The sequence below is a fragment of the Mustela nigripes genome, chromosome 4, assembly GCF_022355385.1.
Source record: "Mustela nigripes isolate SB6536 chromosome 4, MUSNIG.SB6536, whole genome shotgun sequence".
NCBI classification, from domain to species: domain Eukaryota; kingdom Metazoa; phylum Chordata; class Mammalia; order Carnivora; family Mustelidae; genus Mustela; species Mustela nigripes.
In genome coordinates, this window is record NC_081560.1 from 110,989,009 (window position 1) to 111,014,209 (window position 25,201).

The 25,201-nt window shown below is 50.7% G+C and overlaps 1 protein-coding gene across 2 annotated transcripts in view; it reads left to right on the top strand.

The window, feature by feature from the left end:
* PCNX2 (pecanex 2) overlaps nucleotides 1-25,201 on the top strand; it is a 313,350-nt gene that overhangs the window by 284,224 nt on the left and 3,925 nt on the right. For both annotated transcript variants that reach the window (XM_059397306.1, XM_059397305.1), the window contains exons 27-32: nucleotides 4,583-4,816; nucleotides 5,532-5,644; nucleotides 19,775-19,919; nucleotides 20,419-20,649; nucleotides 21,162-21,436; nucleotides 22,108-22,292. In XM_059397306.1, the coding sequence (XP_059253289.1) occupies nucleotides 4,583-4,816; nucleotides 5,532-5,644; nucleotides 19,775-19,919; nucleotides 20,419-20,649; nucleotides 21,162-21,436; nucleotides 22,108-22,292 (1,183 nt within the window). The remainder of the gene's footprint in view (nucleotides 1-4,582; nucleotides 4,817-5,531; nucleotides 5,645-19,774; nucleotides 19,920-20,418; nucleotides 20,650-21,161; nucleotides 21,437-22,107; nucleotides 22,293-25,201) is intronic.

A 25,201-nucleotide genomic window follows, 5' to 3' on the forward strand; every position in this document is an offset into this window, starting at 1 on the left:
AGGGCATTTTTTTGGACTAAATGAACAAAGGTAACGTGGTCCTGGGTCTGGGCCACAGCAGTCTACACAGATGGGATTCAGATGTTGGTGACAGTCTGAGCGGCCCGCTGTAGTTCTTCGTGTTGAGAATGGGGTTCACTACTGAGCCACATCTCTGTGAACCGGGACCCCCCCCAGAGATGGCCTTCCCATGAGCCAGGCACGTGGGCGGCCACAAAGTAAGTCACCAAGGGTGAGGGAGAAGGAAGGATATACTTTTTCTGGGTTTACCCTCTTGGCTTTTCCAGAGGCCTTGGGGGCACCCCCTGGGGCCTGCTTCTTAATACATCCCTCCCGTGCACTAGTAAGTGAATCGATACTCACTTCCCTCCTCTCCTAACTCCAAGAAACATGTCTCCCAATTCCTTGCATTTTTTTTTTAAGATTTTAAGATTTTATTTATTTACTTGACAGAGAGAAAGAGATCGCAGGTAGGCAGAGAGGCAGGCGGGGTGGGGGGGGGGAAGCAGGCTCCCTGCTGAGCAGAGAGCCCGATTCGGGGCTCGATCCCAGGACCCTGAGATCATAACCTGAGCCGAAGGCAACAGCTTAACCCACTGAGCCACCCAGGCGCCCTCCTGTATGTTTTCTAAAATGGCAATTTGCAATCTGAGAAACAAGTCCAGGATAATATGCAAATGGCGAGGCTGAAGGAGCCCCGGCCACCCTTGGAATCTGCCAGGTAGTATTTAGTTTGTGGGAGAACAATATCCTTAACTCTGTTTTCCAAAAAAGGGGGCTGATGCCAACATGAGAGTTTCAGGTGGGGTGGGTGAGGCGCACAGAGCGATGGTGCATTCCCTTGTGGGGTCTCCTCATGAGCCGGGGGCAGCCTCGTGGCATCCCACTCCCTGAATACGCTGCTAATTATGGATTTGCACGTCCTGCCCCGAAATTCCCATTCCCTGGGCCTGGGGAGGGGCCCTAGCACCTGTATTTTTAAATTACCCTCCTAAGTGATTTAATACACAATGAGGCTTGGGAGCGACTACAGACATATTTGTGCTCCATAGAAACAGATTTCTCTTAAATTCTGAATCGGTGCTCAGGAGGGGCTGAGACTTGGGGGGCAGATGGGGCCTCCTGGCGCGTCCTGTTTAATTCACGTCACCACTGACGGGACTGTTCCTGTGAGGCTTTCTCTAAATACGGCACTCAGGGCTTGCCCGCTCTTTGGTGAGGGGTAGCTCAGAACCTGGTCTTATCACCCCGTGGAGTTAGTTAAAGAAAGTGTCAGGAGTGCTGAGCGGCAGGAGAAGCAGCATTTTAGGGTAAAAACTAATGAGTGTCTTCTTCTATAGCCTTGGTTACGTGGTGAACAAAATGACCTTTGTCGTGCTGGGCTGCTTCAAGTTTCAAGAGCTCAGTTTCTTTCTTTGTGTCATGACTATTATTATTTTTATTGGGCAGGCAAATCAAGAAGGAAGAAAAGCTTGGAATCATTCCATTACACAAAAGGATTTTTTTTTTAATCTCCTAATAAACTGGGTCAGTTCCGCCACCCTCTATGAATATATTTGAAATCATTTCCTTCCTGATGACTGGAGGTTTTCCCTGGTGCCTCCTCTGCCTCCCCTCGGTTTATTAGTGTTCAAAACCCTCTTTGCAGTCAAGAAATCAGCTTTCCACGAGGGCTGGGTTTTCCCGCTGCCATTGTTCCCGTCCAGGCCTTCCAGAAAGGAGAGGGGCTTATCGCTTACCTTGCAGAATGGGGAGCGTGAAACCTGGACACGCGGAGCTTCTTGCCAGGGCCCCTCTCCTAGAATGTGCACAGGGCAATGGTCTGATAGAACAGGTCGATCTACAATTAAAATGAGGAGCCGGGAGAATCCCTGCTGGAGGACAGATACGGTGAACACATTCAGAAGAGGTCTTGCTTTCAACATGGATCAGGTTCCTTGTCGTCGACTCATTTTCCCCATCCTCACTTATCAGGTTTACTTAGTGCTGTACGCATTCCATCCTGACAGATTCTGAAGGATTTCACACTGTTCACTGACTCTGTCTCCCTCACGGAATTTCTGCCTACGTCAAGTGAAGCGGGGCGTGGTTTGCAAGGATTGGGCATGTTCTGTGTTCTCTGGGCGAGAGGAATCGATTCTCCTCATGCCCTGGTGGAGGCAGGGGAGTGGGCCGGGGCAGAGGATGGGGAGCCAAGCTGCGGGGTGTGCTGGGAAGTCGACACTGCAAGATTTTGCCAGACCTGGGGGAGGAAGTTTTAGCCTCTGGGATTCGAAGTCCTCATTCACTATTCTGACTTCATCGGCTGAGGGGTGATTTCCATTCCCTCCCTAGAAGTGGATGAAAAGGTAAATGTCCTTTGAGTTTTGTTTGTTGTTCCTGTCTGGTACATGGATTAGGACATACTGGGAAAAACTAGACCAGATGTTTCTAGAGCCAGATGTTCACGCAGACCCAGTTTCTTCGTGGCCTTTGTCACCATTGGCAGAGACACCATGTCTCTAGCCACGGTCATGGGTCCCCTCCTGCTTGTAGCTTTGGGTCAACTGCTTGCACTGCCTGCATCCTACGAGCTCTAAATTATCCTGCCAGCAAGTAGATTGGCTCGAGAACCGTAGACTCAGCTGTCTCCTGGCCCCTGATGTCATCCGTGGCCTCGGCGCTGCTCCAGACCACTGTGGCCTCCCCGCGTGTCAGCTCCTGGGGGGTAAGGCAGAGACGCCAGGCCTCGCGCTGAGTCCTTCGTGCACACTCGCTCATTTTAAGCCTCAAAATAACGAAGAGACTCGGGCTCCGCTGCAGCTCTGTCCTCCCCGCCTCCCACTCTCAGCTTCCTGGGCCTCTGCCGCCTTCCCTCCCTCTCTGTCCCTCTTTCCTTACACAGAGGGGACTTCTCCAGGCCAGCAGGGCTGTCCTGGGTGCAGTGCTGCAAAAATGGGATGGTGAGAACCGCAGATGTCATTTGGGGTCCCCTGTTCTCCCCATTTGGGGTCGGGTGGGCCGTGAAGCCTAGTAGGGAATATGCCGCAGAGGAAGGCCACACGTCATGAGCCACAGGCTGGCCTTCCCAGAGTCCAGGCTGCCTGCAGTCCCAACAGCCGAGAACGGCTGAGTCAGGCCTTTGCGGTGATTTGGCCCTAATCCGGCGACCTCGTGTGTCTGTCCCGTCACCTGCTCAGACTCCTCAGACCCTGAGACCAGACCCTCCTTAGCAACCTCCAACCTTGGTTCTCCAGATTCCACATCCCAGCCCAGGGGAGGGAAGAGCAGGCGAGAGGGCAGGAGGCTGCCCCGAAGTGTCTGCCCACTGCGGTCACAGGTGACAGTCCCCATGCCCTGGCCAGGCCCAGGCTGTGTGCATTCCTGTCTGTCATCTCCCTTTGGAGGAACATGTGTCTACAATCAGAGAAGGCCATTGGCTAAGGGTTTGGGGCCACGAGAGCATGCAGCACTGCCTCCTGGCACCAAGCACCCCCCCCATGCTGGTGATTTCCAGGCTCGGGGGTGGGGGGTGGCTGCTGGAGGAGGGGAGCCCAGCCTCAGTGCTGTGAGCAGCACGTCTGTTCACCCGTGGTAATAGAGCACAGAGAAGATTGTAGGGAGGGTATGCTCCCACCTACGTGGAGGTGCCCATACTGGAGCTGGAGTTTCACGTTCTCTGCTGTGCTTGGACTTCTCCCGGCCAGGAGCTAGCCTTTCTGAAGGATGAATTCATTCACGAGCTACAAGATGGCTTTCGATAAAGCTGTGACAAGAAGGAGAAGGCCCGAGGGTGGCATTTTCACCAGTTGGAATTCCCAAGTGGCGTGTCTAATGGAGGGAGAACACGGGTTATTTTGGAAGGCATTGCAGATGTCTACTGTCTGGGCACCCGGCATTACATGTGCATGTGTGTTTCGACAGTGCCTCGTCATAAGTACTTTCCATAAGAACTTTGGTGTTTTTGTTCATTGAACGCTCCTGGGCTGGGGTCCTGGAAGAGGGTTTGCCCCCGTCTCTTTCGGCCGGATCAGACATGCTGGGCATCCAAGGAAGCCTGCAGTAACCCAAGGGCCCTTTTGTGTCTCTCTCAGAAAGGATCAGGCTGGCTGTCATTCTTCTTCACCCCGGAACTTCTGTTCTGGCACATTCCATTAGCGTTCTGTTCTTACTTCCCTCATCCCTGTAGTGACCCGTAAGAGAGGACATTTTAGAATGTCTCAGGTGAGTTCTATGCATTACATCTAGCAGGAAAGGGGCGCCTATGTGGCTCAGTCGATTAAGTCTCTGCCTTCTGCTCAGGTCGTGATGCCAGGGTCCTGGGATTGAGCCCCACCTGGCTCCCTGCTCATCCGGAAGTCTGTTTCTCCCTCTCCCTCTGCCCCTCTCCCCACTCATCCTTGCTCGCGCTCTCTCTCTCTCAAATAAATGAATTTAAACTTTCATTTAAAAAATGAATTTTAAATTCATTAAAAAACCTAGCAGGAAACACAGTGACACCACATGTCAATCCCTGACACTGATGGACTTTATGAGATATAATAAATAAAAAACTGTCTTTAGAATGTCTAGAAGGGCTCATAATCTTGCTTTCTCTCTGCAGAGCATAATCTACTATATGGTAACGTCCCCCAAACTTCTCTCCTGGATCAAAAACGAATCCCTTCTGAAGTCCTTGCAGCCTTTTGCCAAGTGGCATTACATTGAGCGTGACCTTGCCATGTTCAACATTAACGTGGATGATGACTACGTCCCATGTCTCCAGGGGATAACCCGCGCCAGCTTCTGCAACGTTTATCTTGAATGGATTCAGTACTGTGCACGGAAGAGACAGGAGGTGGGTCAGGGAAGCGGGCCTGGAGGCGTTGGGTTAAATTTGAAACATGAGGAGCATTTTATAAAGTCCATTCCTGCTTAGGCTGTATGGTAGACAATGACCAAATAGAGCAGCGAGAACATTGGTGTTTGGATAAGTGTTTGTTTAACACGTAAGCAGAATTTTAAAGGAAGAATCCATATACCCTTGTCTCCAGCAAAGGAGCCTTAAAAGGTATGTTTCCCTCTATGCTGTGCTCAGGGTTAGTGCAATTTTAAGCCTTTGGCGTAGCTTTGAAGCTCTGGAAACCTCTTTGTGTAGAGCTGCTTTTTGAGATTTCCATATAAAAAGGATTATCTGTACCAAAATGCAGGGTATTGAATCATGGACTAGGGAACCAATCTGTTTAGCAATCAAGATGGTCCAACACTCCCGCAGTTGGGTCTCAGGGCATTATTGCTCCCGCGCTGAGGACACTTGGAGATGAACACAGCCTCTTAGGAATGAAACCAAAGACAATGACAGCTTCTCAAAAGTAGCTCCCTCATTTCAATTTTTTCCCTCTCCAACCACAAGAGAGAGTGTTTCAGGAGTCCGAGAGTTCCCCCATCCCTGGATCACGCTACGGGACCAAGTGACCCCAATGGCTGACTTACAAAGCCCCCCGAGATATGACTCTGTGTCGCTGTGTGATGGAATCCCTGGGAAAGTTGAATTAACATACTTGCTCTTCCAGCCCTCCAAGAACCTGGACAGTGATGAGGACTCTGCTTTAGTGACCCTGTCCTTTGCCCTGTGCATCCTGGGGAGGAGAGCTCTGGGAACGGCCGCCCACAACATGGCTCTCAGGTATGTGAGAAAACCATTGGTACAGGCACCAAGATTTTGTATTTTTGTCAGTTGTTTTATTTATTTTAAAGTTGGACTGTTTATGTAGCTAGTTCTTGCCATAATAAATTGTGCTGGGCTCATAAGGAGGCTTTGTGACCATTGGGAGCTCTACATTTGGAAATAGCATGAATACAGAACAGCTAAATCCCTGGGATTCTAGGCACAGGAACTTCTGTGTCACAAGAGTCCTGGTGGGTTTGCTGGAAAGATCAAATGAAACCATTTATTAGAACTACCTAGCCTGGTCTCTGGCAAAATGAATGCTTAATAAAGGTCTGTTCCCAGGGCTCCTGGGTGGCTCCGTCGGTTGAGCATCCAACTCTTGCTTTTGGCTCAGGTTGTGATCTCAGGGTCATGAGATCGAGCCCCGCACCAGGCTCTACACTCAGCATGGAGTCTGCTGGAGATGGTCTCTCTCTCTCCCTCTGCCTCCCCCACCCCCAAGCTTGCACTCACACACCCTCTCTCTCTCAAATAAACAAGTCTTAAAAAAATAAAGGTTCGTTCTCTTTTCGTGTTTTTCCACACAAAAGAAAAGCAGCACATCTGTACTCTGGTCTAGACTACCCTTCCTTGTCTCTGTGGGACTTTGATTAATTGGATGTCCCTTTGGCTGGTTTTTCAAGCTCTCTTTCTACCCAGATCTTCCTGTCCTGTATGTACATAGTTCAAGTTTCTCTCCTTTTTCAAACAGTTGAGCTATAATTGACCTATAACTTTGTATTACTTTCATAATGATTCAGCATGTGTATATATTACAAAATGATCCCTTCCATAAGTCTAGTTAATGTGCATCCCCATATGTATTTTTATTATGTTACAAACCTTTTATCTTGTGGTGGAATTTTTAGGATCTACTCTCTTAGCACCTTGCAAGTATGCAATACAGTATCGTTAACTAGAGTCACATGTCTTACGTTACAACCCATGACTTACTTATCTATGACTGGAAGTTGGTGACTTTTGTCCACTCACCCCCACCCCAGCACCCACCAGTCTGTTCTTTGTATCTATGAGCTTGGTTTTTCAGATTTATGTATATAAGATCATACGGTATTTGCTTTCCTCTGACTGACTTCACTTAGCATAATGCCCTTAAGGTCCATCCATGTTGTCACAAATGGTGGGATTTCCTCCTTCTTATGGATGAATAATATTTTCAAATTTCTCTTCTTAAAGAACAAAACAAGGTTAAATTCTCTCCTGCCTTTTTCACCCTTTACCCTCTGTCACCCGGTCTTCTCTTGCATTCACGCACAAGCTCCAGAACTTTCTGTCACCAATGACACTGAGCTCTGTGGCCCCCACCACCCCATTGCCACTTGACCTTCCACTCCTGCTACACCCGTGAAGTGGCTGTTATGAGATGAGGTTCTCATCCCCCAATCACAGGCCATTTCAGACTTCTCCTTTGGCACTTAGCACCAGGGGCCAAGTGTTCTAGATTCCTCTTGTCTGTCAGGATCATGTGGATGGCTGCACATTAACATCTCCTGGGGGGAACTTCTAAATATTTAAATAGTAGCCCATGCCCTCCCCTAGTCCAGACCAGTGACATTAGAACCCTGCAGGGGTGGGGCAAACATGAGGATTACCCACTCCCCCAAGTGATGTCAGTGTGTGGCCAAGGCTGAGCATCACAGAGACCCGGGAAGCTCGAAATCAGTTCCACGTAGGCTCCCTTCACTGGTTTCTCGTCTGCTTTGCACTTTCTTCAGGATTTTTGTATCATGTCCTTGACACCAGGCCCTTTAGGACTCAACTGAAGTGCCCATTGTTAGGCTGGATTATAAGCTTCTGAAGGGCAGAACCCCCTCATGTTTTGGCTTAACAACCTTCACAAGCCCTGGGCGTCGGATCAGTGAGCCTGGGCAGCCTCGCTGACCCTTCCCCAGGGTGGGTGGCAGGCTTCGGCCGCTGCTGGTCGTGCGTCCGTCAGGGGTGCAGTGGTGTGGCTGGCATGTCTCCTCCTTTCTCCCTCGAGGCCGTGGCCTTGAGGGCCTCTGAGGAGAAGGTCAGCACCTAGGACATCAGAACGTGTGACTCTTTCATTGCCCACATGTCCGAATTTTCTGATTTTCTTCAAGGTGAGAAATGCTCAGTGACTTACCCATGTGAGTGCTCAGTGAAGCCCTGTCCTAGGAAGTACCCCAGGGAGGAGCTCACTGGCTTCTCCCACCACACTCAGCCTCCAGCAAGGCCCCGGCGGTGCCCTCTGTGGTCCATCGCCCAGGGCCTCATTTGATGATGGGAAGCCCAGCAGGAGGCTCCAGGGCAGGCTTTGCAGAAACAGGATCATGTGGTTGCAGCAGGAGCCCCTTACGAAACTGTAGGGAGAAACTGTAAGGAGGGAACGCATTTGGGGAAGGGTTTTGGAGGATTCTGGAAACTTCCAAAGACTTCTGGAGTCTTCAGATAGTCCTAGCATCCAGGCAGGTGGTGTTTTTTTTTGATCCATCTGAAGCTGGTTTAAAAAAAAAAAAGATCCCAAATTTTCTGTACAAATTGCAGATAAGATGCTTTGAGGATTTGTTCTTTCAGTTCCCACCTGAGCACCATTTGCAAAGACTTCTTCTCTCTTGCTCCTTGAGGAACTTGTTCCATGATTCCTGATCGGAGGGTTTCTTGCCAGGTCAGCTTTATTTGTTTTTTTCTTGATTAAGCACCAGGCTCACCAGCTGCTTTTTTAAACCTCACGTTGATGGGATTTTCTTTGTCTCAAACAGTTTCTCATACTTTATGTCACCTCTGCTCGTTCCAAACATAGTGATGAGATAAATCTGGGAATAATATTCTCGGTGCTCTGGGGAAAGCTCTGATTATCTGGGACTGATTCCCTTTACTGAGCGGTCCCACAGCACAGCAAAGTCTGACAGCACGCTTCCATGTCAGCCGTGGACTAATAAAAAGGTGACAGATTTCACAGACTGGCCTGGCCCAGTGGTTCCGGGGCCTGACGCCCACAGAGTTCTGACTTGGTTGTGTCATGGGGCAGGGGAGGGACGCAGTGTGACGGGAGGTGGGACAGAGCACGATGGCACCCCCAGTTCTACTTTAGCCGAACAGCTGTGCTCTACATTTTACATGCTAGAATTCAATAAATGGTTTTGCTTGAAAAAAAAGAGAAAAAATTCCATAGTTCAGAAAACGTTTTAATGTAATTTTTATAGATACAGTTAAATGGCTTTCCAAAAAAGCTGCCCCAATTTATAGTCTATCCAAGAGTGTTTTGCCATATCCTTACTAATGCTGGAGATTCAGTCTTTAATTTTTCTAGTCTCATGGGTGAAAAATTATCTCATCCTCGTTTGAATTTGCATTTCTATTATTAATAGTGAGGGTAAAGATCATTTTACATATTTATTGGCCACATATTTTTTCTGTGAATTGCCTGCCTATCTATGTGCATTACCCATTTTTATTAGGCTCTTACTGATTTTTAGGAGGTATTCTCATCTTATGATCTTAATATATGTTAAAAATATTTTCCATCAAGGTACACTTGTCTTCTATCTACTACCCCTTTTAAAAAATTATAATTTCCAGATTTTGTGTCTTTCTTAGAAGTGTTTTTCTTTCAGCTCCAGGACATAAAAATAATAGCCTCTATTTCCCTCTGATAATTCTACACTTTTACTTCTTTCCACTTAATTGTCCTATCAGGTCTTGGGATTTGATTATAATCTACTTATTAGGTAATTACCTACGTTGTTATATTTTCATGGAGTCTAGCAGAGGACACGAGACACGCGGGTCAGAGACAAAGGACTTTATTTCTCATAAACAAGGGCAGCATAAGATTCAGAGTGTTTGGTTCTCTTCCCCTGGCCCCTAAGACCCAGAGAGCACCATTTTCCATGACAGGAGAAGAGCACTTAGCTCAAGGAACCAGCCATTTTGTAGCAGAAAAAGATGCCATTTCATCCCTCAAGGATTCTCACTGGAAACCTGGCCCTGGGCAATGGCCTGGATCTTGCATTCTGGGCAAAGCAGTAGGATCTGTTGGAGAAGGAGCCCACTAGACTACCCGCTCCTAACAAATCAAGTAGAATGTATTTTCATACATGATGGGAGTTAGGGATCCATTTTTCCCCCAAGAGGATAGCTAATAGTCCAATACCATTTGCTAAGTAGCTCATTAGTGATTCAGTTAGTGAGTTAAAAACACCACTAATTTGAAATACCACTTTTGCCATAGTCTATATTCCCATTCATAGGGGGTACACTTCTGGATTTACAGGTCTGTTAAAGTGATCAATCTGTCTGTCTTATAACAATAACATACTGTTTGGTTTCCTAGAGTGATAATGTCGTTTTGATATCTGAGAAGTCTAGTCCCTCTGTTTTTGCTTTTTCCTTGTTGTTTTGTGGTGCGACCCCTTCTTGCTCATGTTCTCCTCAGGTGAAATTTAGAGTCACATTTTATAAAAAGTTCTGTTGGCTTTTTGATCGAGACTGTATTGAATTTGCTGCTTGAGAAAACACAAATGTCATTCAGTGACATGGCGCATCTTTGCGATCATTCCATTTTTTTCGTGTCTTTTAGTAAACTTTTACCATTTTTTTTGAGATTCTTCGTCTCTGAATGGGTTATTTCTAGATATTTTGTAGGCTTATTTTGATTGGGCATAGAATTTTTCTTTCCTGTCACATTTTTAATTGGTTACTGCTGGCATATGGGAAGGTGATTTCTTTTATTATTTGCTCTTATTTGGGACACGCCTATGATCTCTGTTATAAACATGATATTATGATTAATTCTCTTTGATTTTCTGGTGGGAAGACATATCAGCAAATAATGATGGTTATGGCTTTTCTTCTCCCCGATATTTATCTTCAATTCTTTTTCTTCTTACTTAGGCTATGACCTCCAGGGCAGTGTTGGAAATGGGCATCTGTGTTCGTTTCCTATTACTTCGGGAACTAATTACTGCAGAGTTGGTGCGTTAAAGCAACATAAATTAATTATCTTAGAGTTTACGAGGTCAGAAGTCCAAAGTGGGGTTTACTAGGCTAACACCAGGGTTATCTGTTGGGCGGCGTTCCCTCTAGAGGCTCTGAGGAAGGGCCCATGCCCTGTCCTAATGGCTGCCTCTTATTCCATCTTTCCAGCCAGCAGGACAACATCTTCTGATTTCTGTCTGACTCAAACTCTTCTTCTGCTTCCTTCGTTCCCTCACGAGGATCCTTACGAGTACATCGGGTCTGCCCAGGTAGTCCTGGACAATCTCCCCATCTCAAAATTCTTAATCACATCTGGAAAATTCCTCCTGCTATTTAGGGTAATGTGATCACAGGTTCCAGGAATTAGGATATGGACACCTTTGGGACCCCTTATTCTGCTACCACAGCATCCTTGCCTTAATCCATGTATTACAGGGAATAAGCGTAACACTTTAGCATTAAAAAGTAAGGTTTATTTTAGGTTTGTAATAGACATTTTATCAAGTTGGGGGGTTTCCTCCCCTTTCTAGCTCACTAAATGAAACTTTTATCAGGAAAGGATGTTAAATTATTTTAAAATGTGGGAGCATAGATTCAAATGATATTCTTCTCCTTAAATCTACTAATGTAATGACTTACATTAATAGGGTTCTTCATTGCTGAAATAGCCTTACAATTCTGAGATATCCTCTATTTAGTCATGTTATATTATTCTTTTTATACAGTGATGAATTCAACTTGCTAATTTTTTTTGAATGGGGGAGGGGGAGGAGTGCAGAGGAAGAGAAAGAATCTTAAGCAGGCCCCAACACCCAGCACAGAGCCCGTTGTGGGGTTTGATCTTACTACCACGAGATCATGACGTGAGCTGAAATTAAGAGTCAAGATTCTTAACCGACTGAACCACCCAGGTGCCCCACAAATTGCTAATATTTTATTTAGTGTAGTTACTTCTGTGTTCAAAGGATGTGTGGCCTGTGACCTCTGGGTGTGTGCGCATGTGTGCAATCTACCATTATGTCATTTTAAGATCAGGAATATGCCCTTAGCTGTACTCGATGAAGCCTCACAAGTCATTCTCACATATTTAATGTTAAGAGTTAACAGAGGATTTTCAAACTCTGACTCCCCAGAGGGTCTTACACAGCAGCTTAGCATAAGTCATAGGCCCTGCTTTATTTGATGGATTTGTTGGCAAAGTATTGTTGACCTTACGACCAGGAACACAGCACGTTGGAAATCCTCAAGAAATAAAAACGTGTACATGCAAAACTAGAAAGAGTAAATTGAGAATCAATTAAAATGATATGCTGAATGCAAGCTAGCCAGGAGCATAAGCATATTATAATGTCTTAACATAAAATATCGATGTGTTTTGGAGACAGAATGGATTAATATGGATGTCCCAAGCAAATACCAGTAATTTTTTTGGATTTGGAGTTTAAGGCCCATTTGGTCTGGAGAACTGTGTCTGCCACTGAAGAAAGGCACACATCCATAAAGAGATGCTTTAGCAGGAAGTCAAAATAGTTTCACTGATCTCAAGCTAAAAGATAGCTTGATTGTTACCTTCTATTACATGAAAGTTGGAGAGCAGATCCTGGCCAATGTGCCATTTATAGAGATAAAGGTGAGAAGATGGCAGCATTTTATAGCAGCAACATGTTTGCTTGAAGGAGAAATCTTACTGGCTCTTGGAGTAGACTAGGGTTCCAAGAGGATGGAGAACCCCAAGGTCAACAGTCTTGAAAAACGCTAGACAAGCCAGCCATAGATGTGCTGTGCCAAGCCCCATGCAGGAGACAGGGAGCCCTGACACGTGGTCTATGGCAGTCGCTGTTGTGGTCTGAGGTCACATATGCCATTTGCTCACCCTTCTCACCCCCAGTGGACAGAGGAAAACAGTGTTCTTCAGAATTCCAGGACATGATCTCAGTTTCTTCTCCCAAGCTTCCACTAGAGATGATGCCCAAACGAGGGCCAGACATCCTACAGGATCACCTTGCAGAACAAGATTGAGGTCCCCTTGCTCGACTGTGGTTGGAAACTCAGAAGCCAGAATCTAGGAAAGAAAGAGACAAAGTAAATACAATGCAAGATCCTGACTAAAATCAGGACCATCCAGCTCAGCTCGGAGGGTTGGAATGTATAGAAAATCTGCAAATTTATAAGTTAGAAAAAGGAGCAAGCATTTCTGGGACCTTGGGTTGTGATACTACGTGGGACGGTCTTCTTCCTTGGCCTGGTGTAGCGGTTAAACTCCGTGGTCCTGGCTCCCTTCCTTCTCTGACATGGCTGGACATCTTTAGGAGACACCCAGATTCTCTGGTCCCTCATCTCAGGATTCCCCGGGCAGCTTGGTCAGAATATAGACCCCAGACCCCCTCACAAACCACCCGCAGAGGAGCTCCAGGAACTGGGTCAGAAAATCTACTTTTGACATTGAACAGCTGCCGTGTGCCTGATCCCTGGGGTCCCTGGGCAGCCTCAAGAAGCACTTTCACTGGCTAATGGTAGTGACCCATCGATATGGAGGCTCAGGAGCACAGAGCATTGGTATAAAAACATCATGAGGTCAAACGCATTTTTAAAAAGCTTTTCATCAAATCTTGCCTTTTAATGATTTCTTACTTGGGAATTACGGTTTCATCATTTGTTCGGGATTCAGTTGAAACAACATCCCTGAAGGCCGCCCCCTTGCTCTCCGGTCATGAGGCGGAATTCTGCAGCATAAACATCCCTTTGTTTACACCTGGAGCTTACGCTGAAATGAGACGAAAGGTAGCAGGGAACATTTACGATGTGCTTCCTGCACACATACAGGGGCAGTGCTCCGTGTTCGACGCGAGTTTATACACTGTCGAGGCTTGAGAGAGGATGAGGTAGGTAGTTACCGGCTGGAAGGCCCAGGATGCGGAGGAGTGGCCGGCTCAGTGTTTCACCACAGTGGGGTCCCGCCCAGCCTCCAGAGTCCTCTCCTGACCTCTGTGCCCCCTGAACCCCATCTGTCCTGTAGGAACTCCTCAGAGCGCCCTCATCCCTGTGGCCTGTGTTCCCACCTTCCACACACCCAGGCTTCCTTCGTGGACGGCTCGTCCGTGGCGTGTACCGCTGAGAGCTGCTGAAGGTGCCTGTGGACACGCCTCCCGGCTCCCGAAGCGCGCGGCCCTCTGTGTTCAGGGATGCCTCACCCTCTGGCCTGCACCTTGCCCTGTCCTGCTGGCTGGGGCCCTCTCCGGTGGGAGCTGCTTCTGCCTGCGCTCTCAAGTCTCCCGCTCTCTTGAACTTGACTTCTGCATTTTTCAGGATTCAGGCATGGGTCCCAGGGAGCAGATGAATGCCGGACACCAGGGTGGATTGGCTCCCTCCCCCGTACCGAGATGTGTCCTTTGTCCTCAAACCACACGTGTGCGTCCACCCAGTCCCTGACGTAAGGAGATCTTCGCTGGCCGCTCACCCAGCCTTCACATCTCCCTGGACAGGCTCCATTTTAAGGATGAACACAGAAAGAAAGAGATGATAATGAGGTTGAGGGACTTGCCAATATCAATAAGTATCAGAGCCAAAATTGAAGCTTGGGTTTAGGTTTCTGGCTCCCTTCCCTCCAGTTCTTATGGGCCATATGCTGCCTCGCCGTGTGGTTCCTGAACTCTGAAACCGAGTGAAGCACCTTGATCCTACCCGAGGGACTCCGTTGCTTGTTGTCAGTGTGCCCTTCAGGTGGCAGGTCTCTGGGATCCAGACCGCAGGCTGGTTTGATCCTAGAGCCGATAGACTAGCTTCCTGGGTAAAGCGTGCATGAAAGCATTCTTTTTTTTTTTTTTTTAAGATTTTTATTTATTTATTTGACAGACAGAGATCACAAGTAGGCAGAGAGGCAGACAGAGAGACGGGGAAAGCAGGCTCCCTGCCGAGCAGAGAGCCCGATGCGGGGCTCGATCCCAGGACCCTGGGACCATGACCTGAGCGGAAGGCAGAGGCTTTAACCCACTGAGCCACCCAGGCGCCCCCATGAAAGCATTCTTAATACAATATCAATTCAGGGTGTGTGCTGAGTATATACACCAAACTGAACTTTGAAAAATGACTGGCAGCTGACCTCAGGAGGATGAGATGGGGTTGACTTCAAGAGCCGGTTCTTTCTAACACAGTCTCTGGGCTGGTCGGTAAGAAGACGGCTCCAGCTGCATGCTCTCAGAGCAAGGTTTCCTGGACGGATGGGGAGCCAGAAGGCAGCCATGGCTTTGCTCCGATGTGTCTTCAGAGGGATGAGATACGAGTATTTGTTCCCACCTCACTTACCCTCTTTCTTATCCCTTTCTGGCCGGTTTCCTTTTTTGTTTGTCTTTTTTTAAGATTTTATTTATTTGACAGAGATCACAAGTAGGCAGAGAGGTAGACAGAGAGAGAGAGAAGGAAGCAGGCTCCCTGCTGAGCAGAGAGCCCAATGGGGGGCTCCATCCCAGGACCCTGAGATCATGACCTGAGCCAAAGGCAGAGGCTTTAAGCCACTGAGCCACCCAGGCGCCCCTGGCCTGTTTCCTCTTAAAGGAAAGGCTACAATAATTCATCTCGTGCAAGCACCCATGCAAATGAGTTGAGCTAATTGGATGGAAAGTGCTTAGTAATCCACAAGCCACCAGGAAGATGGAAAATTATCCGTCTCTGGCTCACTTGCTTAGAGGTGATGCTTGTCACCTGGACTATTCTTGTTCGTTAGTGTGTGTGTTGGGGGAGGGACTCTTTAGCAGGAGAGTGTGGCCGGAGTGATGGAATTAGCCACGAAACCAGGGCAGTTGTTGAATTGCACAGAGGGAGCAAAGCCCACGAAGGCATGCTGGGCTCCCGAGGTGGACGTGCTCTCGGAGCCTGGAGTCCTGACTGAGGAGGATAGGCACAGCTCCCTCTGCAGCTCCATTACTAATCAGTAAGCACAGGGCAGCCCAGCCCGCAAGTCACACTTAATTGTTCACATATGGTCTACCAGCTCTCCTTTAATGCGATGCTCAGCGGCAGAAGGCTCTTCGCAGGGCTGAGCTGTAAACACAGTCTATGGCCTGTTTGGAAAGGAGCAAAAAAGGAACGAATCAGTCATTGTTCTGGGGAGCCCACTGTGATTCCTACAGAAACTACCTGCCAGAAAGCTGTTTCCCCCTGAACCCTAAAATTCATTAAGCCTGGATCCAAGATTTCATTGTCCAAAACTGGAAATCTGTAACCTCCCGTGGAGCTTTTTCTCAAAAAGAGCAGTCTTCTCAGCAGAGGCCTGATAAAACTTCAGGCTGCGTGGCTCTCTGCAGTGGGGGCCAGCCCATGTTCTGACCTGCCTGACTTCACCCCGCCAGGTGCCAGAGCACACCACTGCCTTTCTTCCCCCCACCCCCTGCCCTGCTTGTGAGATACGAAAAGGTCTCCAAACGTCTCCCGGGGGCCCAAATTGCCAGCAGTTGAGAACCAGTGAGAAGAGGGTACAGGTGAGGGGCAGGCTGAACCCATCAGTGATGTCAAGCAAAAGTGGGGCTTAGGGGGATGGCATAAGCAGCCTCGGGCCGGAAGGGAGCCAGGAGGACCCTTCCGTAAATAAAGAAAGTGGAGTTACAAGAGGGTGAAAACAAACAGCCTTTGTTTCAACTGGCTGTCCTCATTCTGTCCTTGCTAGGAACGGTGATGGCGGAGGCGCTGAAATGAGCAGTACTAGTTAAAGCATAAACCTTGGGCCAGGCGCACGCTAGCAAACTGGCAGGGGCTGGTTCTGCAAGGGACAGCCAGAGCCTCAAGCCAGAAAACAGCATTTTCTAGAGGGGCTGGGAGCAAGGGTGCTTAAGAACCAGAGAGCCCAGTCTCTCATCTATAGGTATCACCAGCAGTTATGTGTTCGTTCAGAGAAAGCTGGGTCAGGAACCAGAAAGACGAACACGGGGGAGTTCGGGCAATCAGAGAATCTGTGGACACCCAGCTCTGTGGCTGCCGGTGTCTGTGGGGCTGCAGAGTCATGCCGAGGTGGTGGCCAGCACGTCTGTTGTAACGTGCACACGCACAAATGCACGCGCCGTGGAAAAGGCAAGATCATGGCTCTGGTCCTTGGCCTGGGGAGTGTGGGTGGAGGCCGGTAGGACAGGGCCCAGGGCCAAGCGGGAAGCAGTGCAGACACGCTACCTCTAACGGAGTCGGCTGGAGGGCCGGGACGCTGATGTGTCCTTGGGTCCGGCAGCGTGCTGTTGCAGCCTGAACAATACATACCGGTCTTTTCGTTTAAAAAGTGCACTCAAGCACCAGCCGCTCATCGTGGTATTAAGAAGTAATATTTTTCTAGTGCTCTTTTTGTTGACATCTGAGCCCGCATTTAGTGCCTGGAAGCCCAGGCTTGTCTCAGCACCGTGGTAGCTGGTTCTCACGTGTGGATATGCATCTTTTTTTTTTTTTTTTAAGATTTTATTTATTTCTCTGACAGACAGAGATCACAAGTAGGCAGAGAGGCAGGCAGAGAGAGTGGGGGAAGCAGGCTCCCCACTGAGCAGAGAGCCCGATGCAGGGCTCGATCCCAGGACCCTGAGATCATGATCTGAGCCGAAGGCAGAGGCTTAATCCACAGAGCCACCCAGGCACCTCGTTATGCATCTTAAACACATGATTATATCTCTGTCAGGTTCCTTCTGGAACCCAGTCTTCCTTGGCCCCTACCTCATCCCGCACATCTGGATGCAGTTGCCTCTGCACTGGGAGACTGCCTGGCTGACAGCCTGTTTCACTAATATCCCAGGTCAGGTCAGGGAGGGCTGGAGGGGGAGGGGGTGACTCTTTCGTCCCCATGAAGGCCAACCTTGATTGACTCAGATATGGTCGTCTTTCCCCATTCCAGCTGTTGGCCTGGGGGTGGGAGCTCATCCTCTCTCAGTGGAATCTTAAAAAGACAGAGCAATATGAAGCTCCAAATCAGAAACGTGCCGCAGGTGTCCCAGAGCCCAGCTCTCTGCCGCTCAGCGTCTCCTCCAGCCCATCACTCCCCTCTGCCTTCCTCGGCTTCATTCTCTTAAGGATGAGGAAACAGCTTTCTTTCAGGACGCCGTTACCTTTAAGGCGGTAGGGATGATACCGCCAGTCCAGTGGAATTCTGATTCGGGCTTTGTTTCCTACACCAAGAATTATTTCAAAAGAAGAGCATTAAGTGCGACAGCATCACTTTCTCCCCGCAAAATGACAAGTAAAGTGTCTGTTGCTGGGGGACTTCCCGAGTAAGGGGAGTTTTTCCTCCTGATGAGTAAGCAGACTTTGGACACCTGCGCTGAGCACGAGAGCCTGGCACCCGGAACTCCTTGGTCGCCCTCTGGTCTGCAGAGACCCCTCTGGGTATCTGTCAAGTCCCTTAATGTTCCTTTGCCACCAAACCCGTCCTATGTCTGGAGTAGTATTTTGTCTTCCTGTGTATGCAAGAAAGATGGCATTCTGAACCTTTCCAGAACAGCTCACCCATGTTCTGCCACTTAGCTGTCCCTTCACAGTGCTCAGCCCCCATCCGATGACAGTGGCATTTTCGGACATTTTCAGCTGACAGCTTCGCCGCTGGCATTCTCCCTCTGCAGCCCGGCCCTGCTGTCCTGTAGCTCTCTCCTAGGTGCCTCCCAGGTGGTCACTAAAGCTCACAGCCCAGGAAGTCTTTGTTCTGTGAGGGGAGAGCCCTTTGGGAAGGCTGCCTCCTGGAACTCCTGGAAAGTTCTGGGCTCCGCCAGACTGCAGCACCCCAAGCCCCACCTGCCTAGACCTCAGCTGCTTCCGTTTCCCACAGTCTGCTCTGACTCAAAGCCACGGTGTTCCTCTCCAGAGAGTTCCAGAAGGAAATTAATGATAGTGGTGCGTTTTGCCACAAAATGCTAAAATAGCAATCAGTGGAGCGATTTCCCTGACATGCAGGTCTAACAGACTGCACCGAATCAGAAGTCCTGTGCAGCAAGCCAGCTCGTTAAGTCCTCGTGAGCAGCCGTCCTGTGACACTCTGCTTCTCACACGTTTTCCAGCTCATTCTGTCCCGGTTCAGCCCTATCAGGGCTGCTGCTGCTCGTACTGGCCTCCTAACTGCCGCTCAGGGATCCAAGAGGCCAGGGCTGTTGGACGGAGTCTAGCAGCAGAAATAAAGAAGAACCCTCTTCCTGTTCCCATTATACGGGATCCGTTGCCTTCCCGAACCCGGGTGCCCGACCTTCATCCCAACTGTAAAGCGTCAAGATTGTGGAGGATTTCCCTTGGGAGGACGCTCGTGTTCGCGATCCTGGCGGTGCTCAATTATGTGCAGGGAATGGAGGCAGGGCAGGAAAGACCTCGGAACGTGAAAACCCAGAAAACCCTTCAGTCATTCATTTTATTTTATTTTATTTTATTTTTTAAAGATTTTTTTTTTTTTTTTTTACTGGACAGACAGAGATCACAAGTAGGCAGAGAGGCAGGCAGAGAGAGAGGGGGAAGCAGGCTCCCCGCTGAGCAGGGAGCCTGATGCAGGGCTGGATCCCAGGACCCTGAGATCATGACCTGAGCCGAAGGCAGAGGCTTTAACCCACATTAATCCACCCAGGTGCCCCCAGTCTTTCATTTTAAACAACCCCCCCCCCCAATAATGCCTCTTACACAGCCGTTCACCGAAGGCTGCGGCTGGGAATCGGACATGCTTGGAGGGTCCAGATGACCCATCTGAGATCCCACTGGGTTTCGTTTCCTTTCCACACCGTGGTAGAATCCAGTTTGCATTACAGAGTAACGCAGCCTGCCTGGGATGCTGAGAACACCACAAGCTCTGGGCTGTCCCCAGGGGGCCCTGTCAGCTCTCCCTGCCCCCCCACCAAGGAGGGTTCCACTGGGGGTCCTGGAACAGACCCCCTGCACGTGGAGATGCGGTGACCAGGACCTGCACTGTCACTCTTGGAGCTCAGCACGAGGGGCTCCCCATGGTACTGAGGCTGGCCATGACGCCGGGTGTCAGGAGGGTGTGGACACGGGCTGTGGCCAGGCATGGGTGGGCTCTGCCTCAGCCCACCTTTGAGAGGCATGAAGGTCATTCCTGACAGTGCAGATGGGAGCCTCAGATCTGGCTCTGAAGGGCAGGCTTCTGAACGCGGTTCAGGGTGAGCGAATGGTAAGTCGGACTCTGCTTTTCAGCCTGGATTCCTTCCTGTATGGCCTTCACGCCCTCTTCAAAGGTGACTTCAGGATCACAGCACGAGACGAGTGGGTCTTTGCTGACATGGACCTTCTGCATAAGGTCGTCGCTCCAGCCATCAGGATGTCCCTGAAGCTTCACCAGGTAAAAAAAAAAAAAAATTAAAAAGATAAAAATAAATCCATTTTTTAAAAAGAAGTTTTGAAAAATCCTTTCTCAAGGGGCAAACAAGACCTTTCAGGTAGGTCCCTTTTCACGGCATGACCTATGTGAGTGGGTGTGTCACTTGGAAACTAAACACCGAGGCCACCGAGGCCACATCAGCCAGCGGCCACTGGTCCTCGAGAGTGGCTAGGAGACGGTGATACTCCACTAGGGCAGAAAAGGAACTGGCCGGAGAAAATGACCTCTCGGGTGCCTGAGCCCAAGCCACAAAGCTGTTTCCCTGGGCACGTTCTCCTGCCGCTCGGGATGCGGGAGGAGAGTGGGAAAACAGTCCACACAGATGTGGACTTGGTTCTTGGGGTCATCAGCTGGTCGCTGTCTGGACACTCACCTCCGCTGCAACCCCCGCCCCCGCTGCCGTCACCACAGTCAGCTCTCTGGTCCGCACTGAGCCCGCAGTCAGACTTCTTTCCCCCAGGACCAGTTCACCTGCCCTGACGAGTATGAAGACCCAGGGGCCCTCTATGAGGCCATCCAATCCTTTGAGAAGAAAGTCGTGATCTGCCACGAGGGTGACCCGGCCTGGAGGGGCGCCGTGCTGTCCAACAAGGAGGAGCTGCTCACCCTGCGGCACGTGGTGGACGAGGGCACGGACGAGTACAAGGTCATCATGCTGCACAGGGGCTTCCTGAGCTTCAAGGTCATCAAGGTACAGAGGCCCCACCTGCCGGTTGGCACTGGTGCTCGCATCCCTGCACCGGCCTCTCGTGCAGGAACATGGTCTTAGAGGAGCAGCGGTGGGCCGGGAGGCCAGGGTCACTCATGGGGTTTGGGCAGAAGTTCTGGCAGACGCCCATGTAGATGAGTGTCAGGATCTGGCTTACTTGTAAACACCTTCTAGTTCTCCAAACTTTCAGATCTCTAGTAGCCTAGTCCTGGACCCAAAGGCTTTCTATCCAGTATTTCTTCTCTTTGTATCACTTCCAAGCGCTGGACCGAAACAACAGCTTTCTCTCCACCCCATTTCCCCACGGAAGTGGGGGGACCCGCACCTTCTAGGGCCACTCCTCCAGCCTGACCATGCAAACAGCTTCAGGCCCGAGCGGTGTGGTCCCCGATGTTCTGGCCCGCAGCCCTGCTCATGGTCTGTAGCGTAAAACCAGCAGACTGAAAACACGCACCGTCATCCACTCTCCTCCCTGTTCCTTCCCCAACCCGCAGGTTAACAAAGAGTGTGTCCGCGGCCTCTGGGCCGGACAGCAGCAAGAGCTCATATTCCTTCGGAACCGCAACCCGGAGCGTGGAAGTATCCAGAACAACAAGCAGGTCCTCCGAAACTTGATCAATTCCTCCTGCGACCAGCCTCTGGGGTACCCCATGTACGTGTCCCCACTGACCACGTCCTACCTCGGGACCCACAGGCAGCTGCAGAGTGTCTGGAGTGGCCCGGTCCCTCTGGACAGCATCAGGACGTGGTTCCTGACCAAGTGGCTAAGGTAGGTCTTTCCCACCCAGACCTTCATCCAGATGCTGGGGAGGGGGCCCCGGGGGGGTGTGATATGGAAAGCTCCCCGACGTCTGGTTAGAGTTTCACTGTTGACCAGCATTTCCACGTTCGATGAAAACTGCTCTCCCCCAGCGGCCCAGCAGATCATTTGTTTCTGCGAGTGGTTTCCGATAGTGGGAAACTCATACCCGGGAAACTCACACGGATGCGACTGTTCCTCACACTTGCCAGGGCTGGGGTCCAGCTCGTGCTCCTGCAGAGCAGCCGAGGCTGTGGGTCGCTGGGGGTCACAGAGCACAGCTGTCAGGGAGACCAGGCCTGAGCCCCGCCCCCACAGCATGCGGCTCTCATCCCATGAGCCCTCTGCCTGCTCGTAAGAAGGTCTCTGGTGAGCCAGAACGGAAGGAGGAGTGGCCGGAGGGTGGCCGAGCGGCTTAGCTCAGGCCTCAGAGCCTGGGGTGCTTCCGGAAGGTCAGGGCTGTAGCTCACTCATCCCAGGACACTTGCGTCTGGGAGCAGGAGTGCCCTCCGCCCGCCTCCCGGGGCACTGCTCACCCGTGGAGCATGGTCTCCCACCCTGACCTCGACATGGATGCAGTGGGGCACAGGAGGGGGCAGAACCATCGGCAGAGAGTGCTTGAGGGCCCTCTCCCCTCACAGGGTGCGGAAGGGCTGTGATTCCGGCCAGCCAGGTACCGGTAACATTGAAGATGCAGACGGGAGGGCTGCCCCCTCTGCAGGCCGCAGCCGCGCTCCCGGCGGCGAGAGCCAGGAGAGCAGCACGGAACAGCCCAGAAAAGATGGGATGCGCCACTGGTCGCCCCGCGAAGGGACACAGAAGACAGGTGGGTGCAGCAAGGCCTCACAGGTACTGATCGAACTCCTTGGGTCCTAGTGACCAATGTCACGGGTGATGCTGTCCTCCTTCTTACAAAAAGAAAAAAAAAATCAGGATTGGGCCAAAGGATGCCCCAAATTTACTGATTCTACTTCCAAAAAACTCTTAGGCTGTGGTTTTTATTTATTTATTTTTAAAGATTTTATTTATTTATTTGACAGAGAGAGAGAGAGACCACACATAGGCAGAGAGGCAGGCAGAGAGAGGGGGGAGCAGGGTCCCCACTGAACAGAGAGCCTGATACGGGACTCGATCCCAGGACCCTGAGATCATGAACTGAGCTGAAGGCAGAGGCTTTAACCCACTGAGCCGCCCAGGTGCCCTAGACTGTGGTTTTATCCTTAATCCTTCTCTTGTCTGTTACCCTAGACAGCCATTTGTCCATCTGTCCATCTGTCCACTGGCAACACCCTCCCCTCCTACATCTCTCTCCTCCGGTGGCCACTGGATCGTGTGTCTTGTGTCTGGAGGATCCGTAACTACCGATCCAGCCTGCTGTGCGCATCCCCCAGAGTGCCTCGTCCCTCTCTAAACCTGTGGGATGCAGACAGGACTCCTGCTCCCCCATTCCGGCTCCTCTCTGGCTCCCACCTCCCCCTGTACACCTGACATTCAGAGCATAACAACAGCAGGGAGGGGCACCAGCACACGGGATAGAGGCGGCACACTGGTCCACGTCTGGGATGAGTTTAAAGTCTAAAACTGCTTTTCAACTCATGCTCACCTAGTTAGGCTCAACCAGATGGATGAAGTTCTAGAATCCATGCCACTGGGAGGGGGATGGGGTTTGGAAAGAGGGCACTGAGGGCTCGCAGAGGACATACAAGGTGGATGGACATGGGAGAAGCAGGTGCTCTGTCCTGATTCCTGCCAGCATCTTGGCACTGGGCTTCTTCCTTCACAACCTGGGAGGGATTTGGTCTTTTGGCCTGTGTGCTTCCTCACCATCCAGAAGCCTTCGTTAAGTGACTCTGTGTGGCTGTCCCACAGGCCAACTCTGCACCCAGCGAGTTAGCAGGGAACAGTCCCCGCCTCCTGGAAATGCCCCAACAAGGGTGAGGATTTCACTGCAACCGGATTTACATAAAACACAGGCAAAACAGTAGATAGATGATAGACAGAAGGGCAGATAGATAGAAAGATAAAGACAGACAGACAGATGGTAGAATAATGCAGATACATAGGGAGATAGATACACAGGTGACTAATGGACGAACAGCGAGATGAGACCGAGATGGAATGACAGGAGCTAGAGAGGAAGGAAAGGAGGAGGCAAGGAGAGAGGGAGACAGAGATGGGCGGTGAGGCAGAGCGCCTGCTGTCAGCTCTTCCTGCCTGGAACCACCTGCCCTGAGCGCGGAGCAGAGCCCCTACCAGCCCGAGGCCCCCACGAGGGAACGATCTTCCTGCTTTGTTAGCACGTGTTTTACGGCATGAGCGATGTTAGGTTTCAGAATCACTGAAGCGATTTTCCAGATGGAAAAATGCAAGGTGGCTTCAAAATGGAGATGGGCCTGTGTGCTCGGCACATCTGTCTGGGTGACTTGTCTGCCCCAGTGAAAGTCTAGAGTCTGGGGTGGAGGGTGGGATTGGTCGGAGGCACCCGAGCTCTCGAAGAGATGGAGGCGGCAGCGCTGGCCGAGCCTGAGACTCCGTGAGACGCCACGAGTAGAAATGCTGCTTGGCCAGGCAGACGTTAGTGTCCCTCCCTCTGCCCAGGACCCGGACACCCTGGAGAGTGACTCTGCTTCCCATTCGCAGCCAGAGGCCTGCAGCTGGGAACACAGGATTTTTGTGGCAGATGTTGGGAGTAGGATCCTCCAGAGTCCCAGCCAGCTGTTAGTTTGTCATCACTGGTTCTTAGAACTGCTCCTACCAAGGCCACTCCTCGCTTTCTCTGCTCTACAAGGTACCAAGACAGGCTGGGGACATCACCCACGGGCCTTGGGCTCCCAGCCCGTGTGACCGTCAGTCCCTACCTGTAGCCCAAGTCCGCTTCAGGCTCGGAGACCTGCTGTCATCCTGTTCACTGGCTTGACAGAGCCCACGGCCAAGCACCAGTGGCTTTGAAGTCACCTGGCTTACTATTGTCCCCTCCTGCTATACTCCTGCCCACAGGCCCACCCCTGCAGCAGTGACAAAGCATAGTATTAACAGCCCCCCAGCCCCAACCCTCACAACTGTACTGTGCTGTCCTACGTGCTTTCCAAGTGCAGGGTCACTGGTCCTCCCCGTGACCCAAAGAGAGAGGCCCTCCCTGTCCTCATCTTGCTGCTGAGGAGACGGGCACAGAGAAGTCACTGCACAGTCACCCAGCAGAGCCATTCAGACAGACCCAGGTGAAATGAGCCTAGAACCTGCCATCCTAACCACCGTGCATGGTCCCGTCACTCTAGCCCAGGGACGTTGCGTCCCCTCACTGAGCACTACCTTGTCCCCAAGCCCAGGATCCAGCCAATGGAGCCACCATCCTGCACCTGGCCCAGCTCCATCTGTGCCGCAGGCTGGGTCCCTGCCAGGCCCGAGCTTGTTCTGTCCCCAGGCTGGCAAGGGCTCTCAGTGGGAGTGGGTCAGCTTGTCTGTTTTTTCTATGGCTCTCTGGTCCTGTGGGGGGAGGCGTGCGGGAGGAGGACCTGAGGGGGGCCCTCTAAAATGGTGGCTAGTTGGCCGCTCAGGTCTGCGGTGGCCCCGCGCTCAGCAGGGTGGTTCCCTCCCCCCACCCTAAACTCTGACAGCTGAGTTCTGCCACTCACTGAGGCTTCCCTTAGGGCTAGACCCTGAGTCCTCTTCCCAAGCAGGACCTCATCTGTAGGCAGCATCTGCTCTTCACAGCCCTGAGCAGCAGCACCGGGAGCT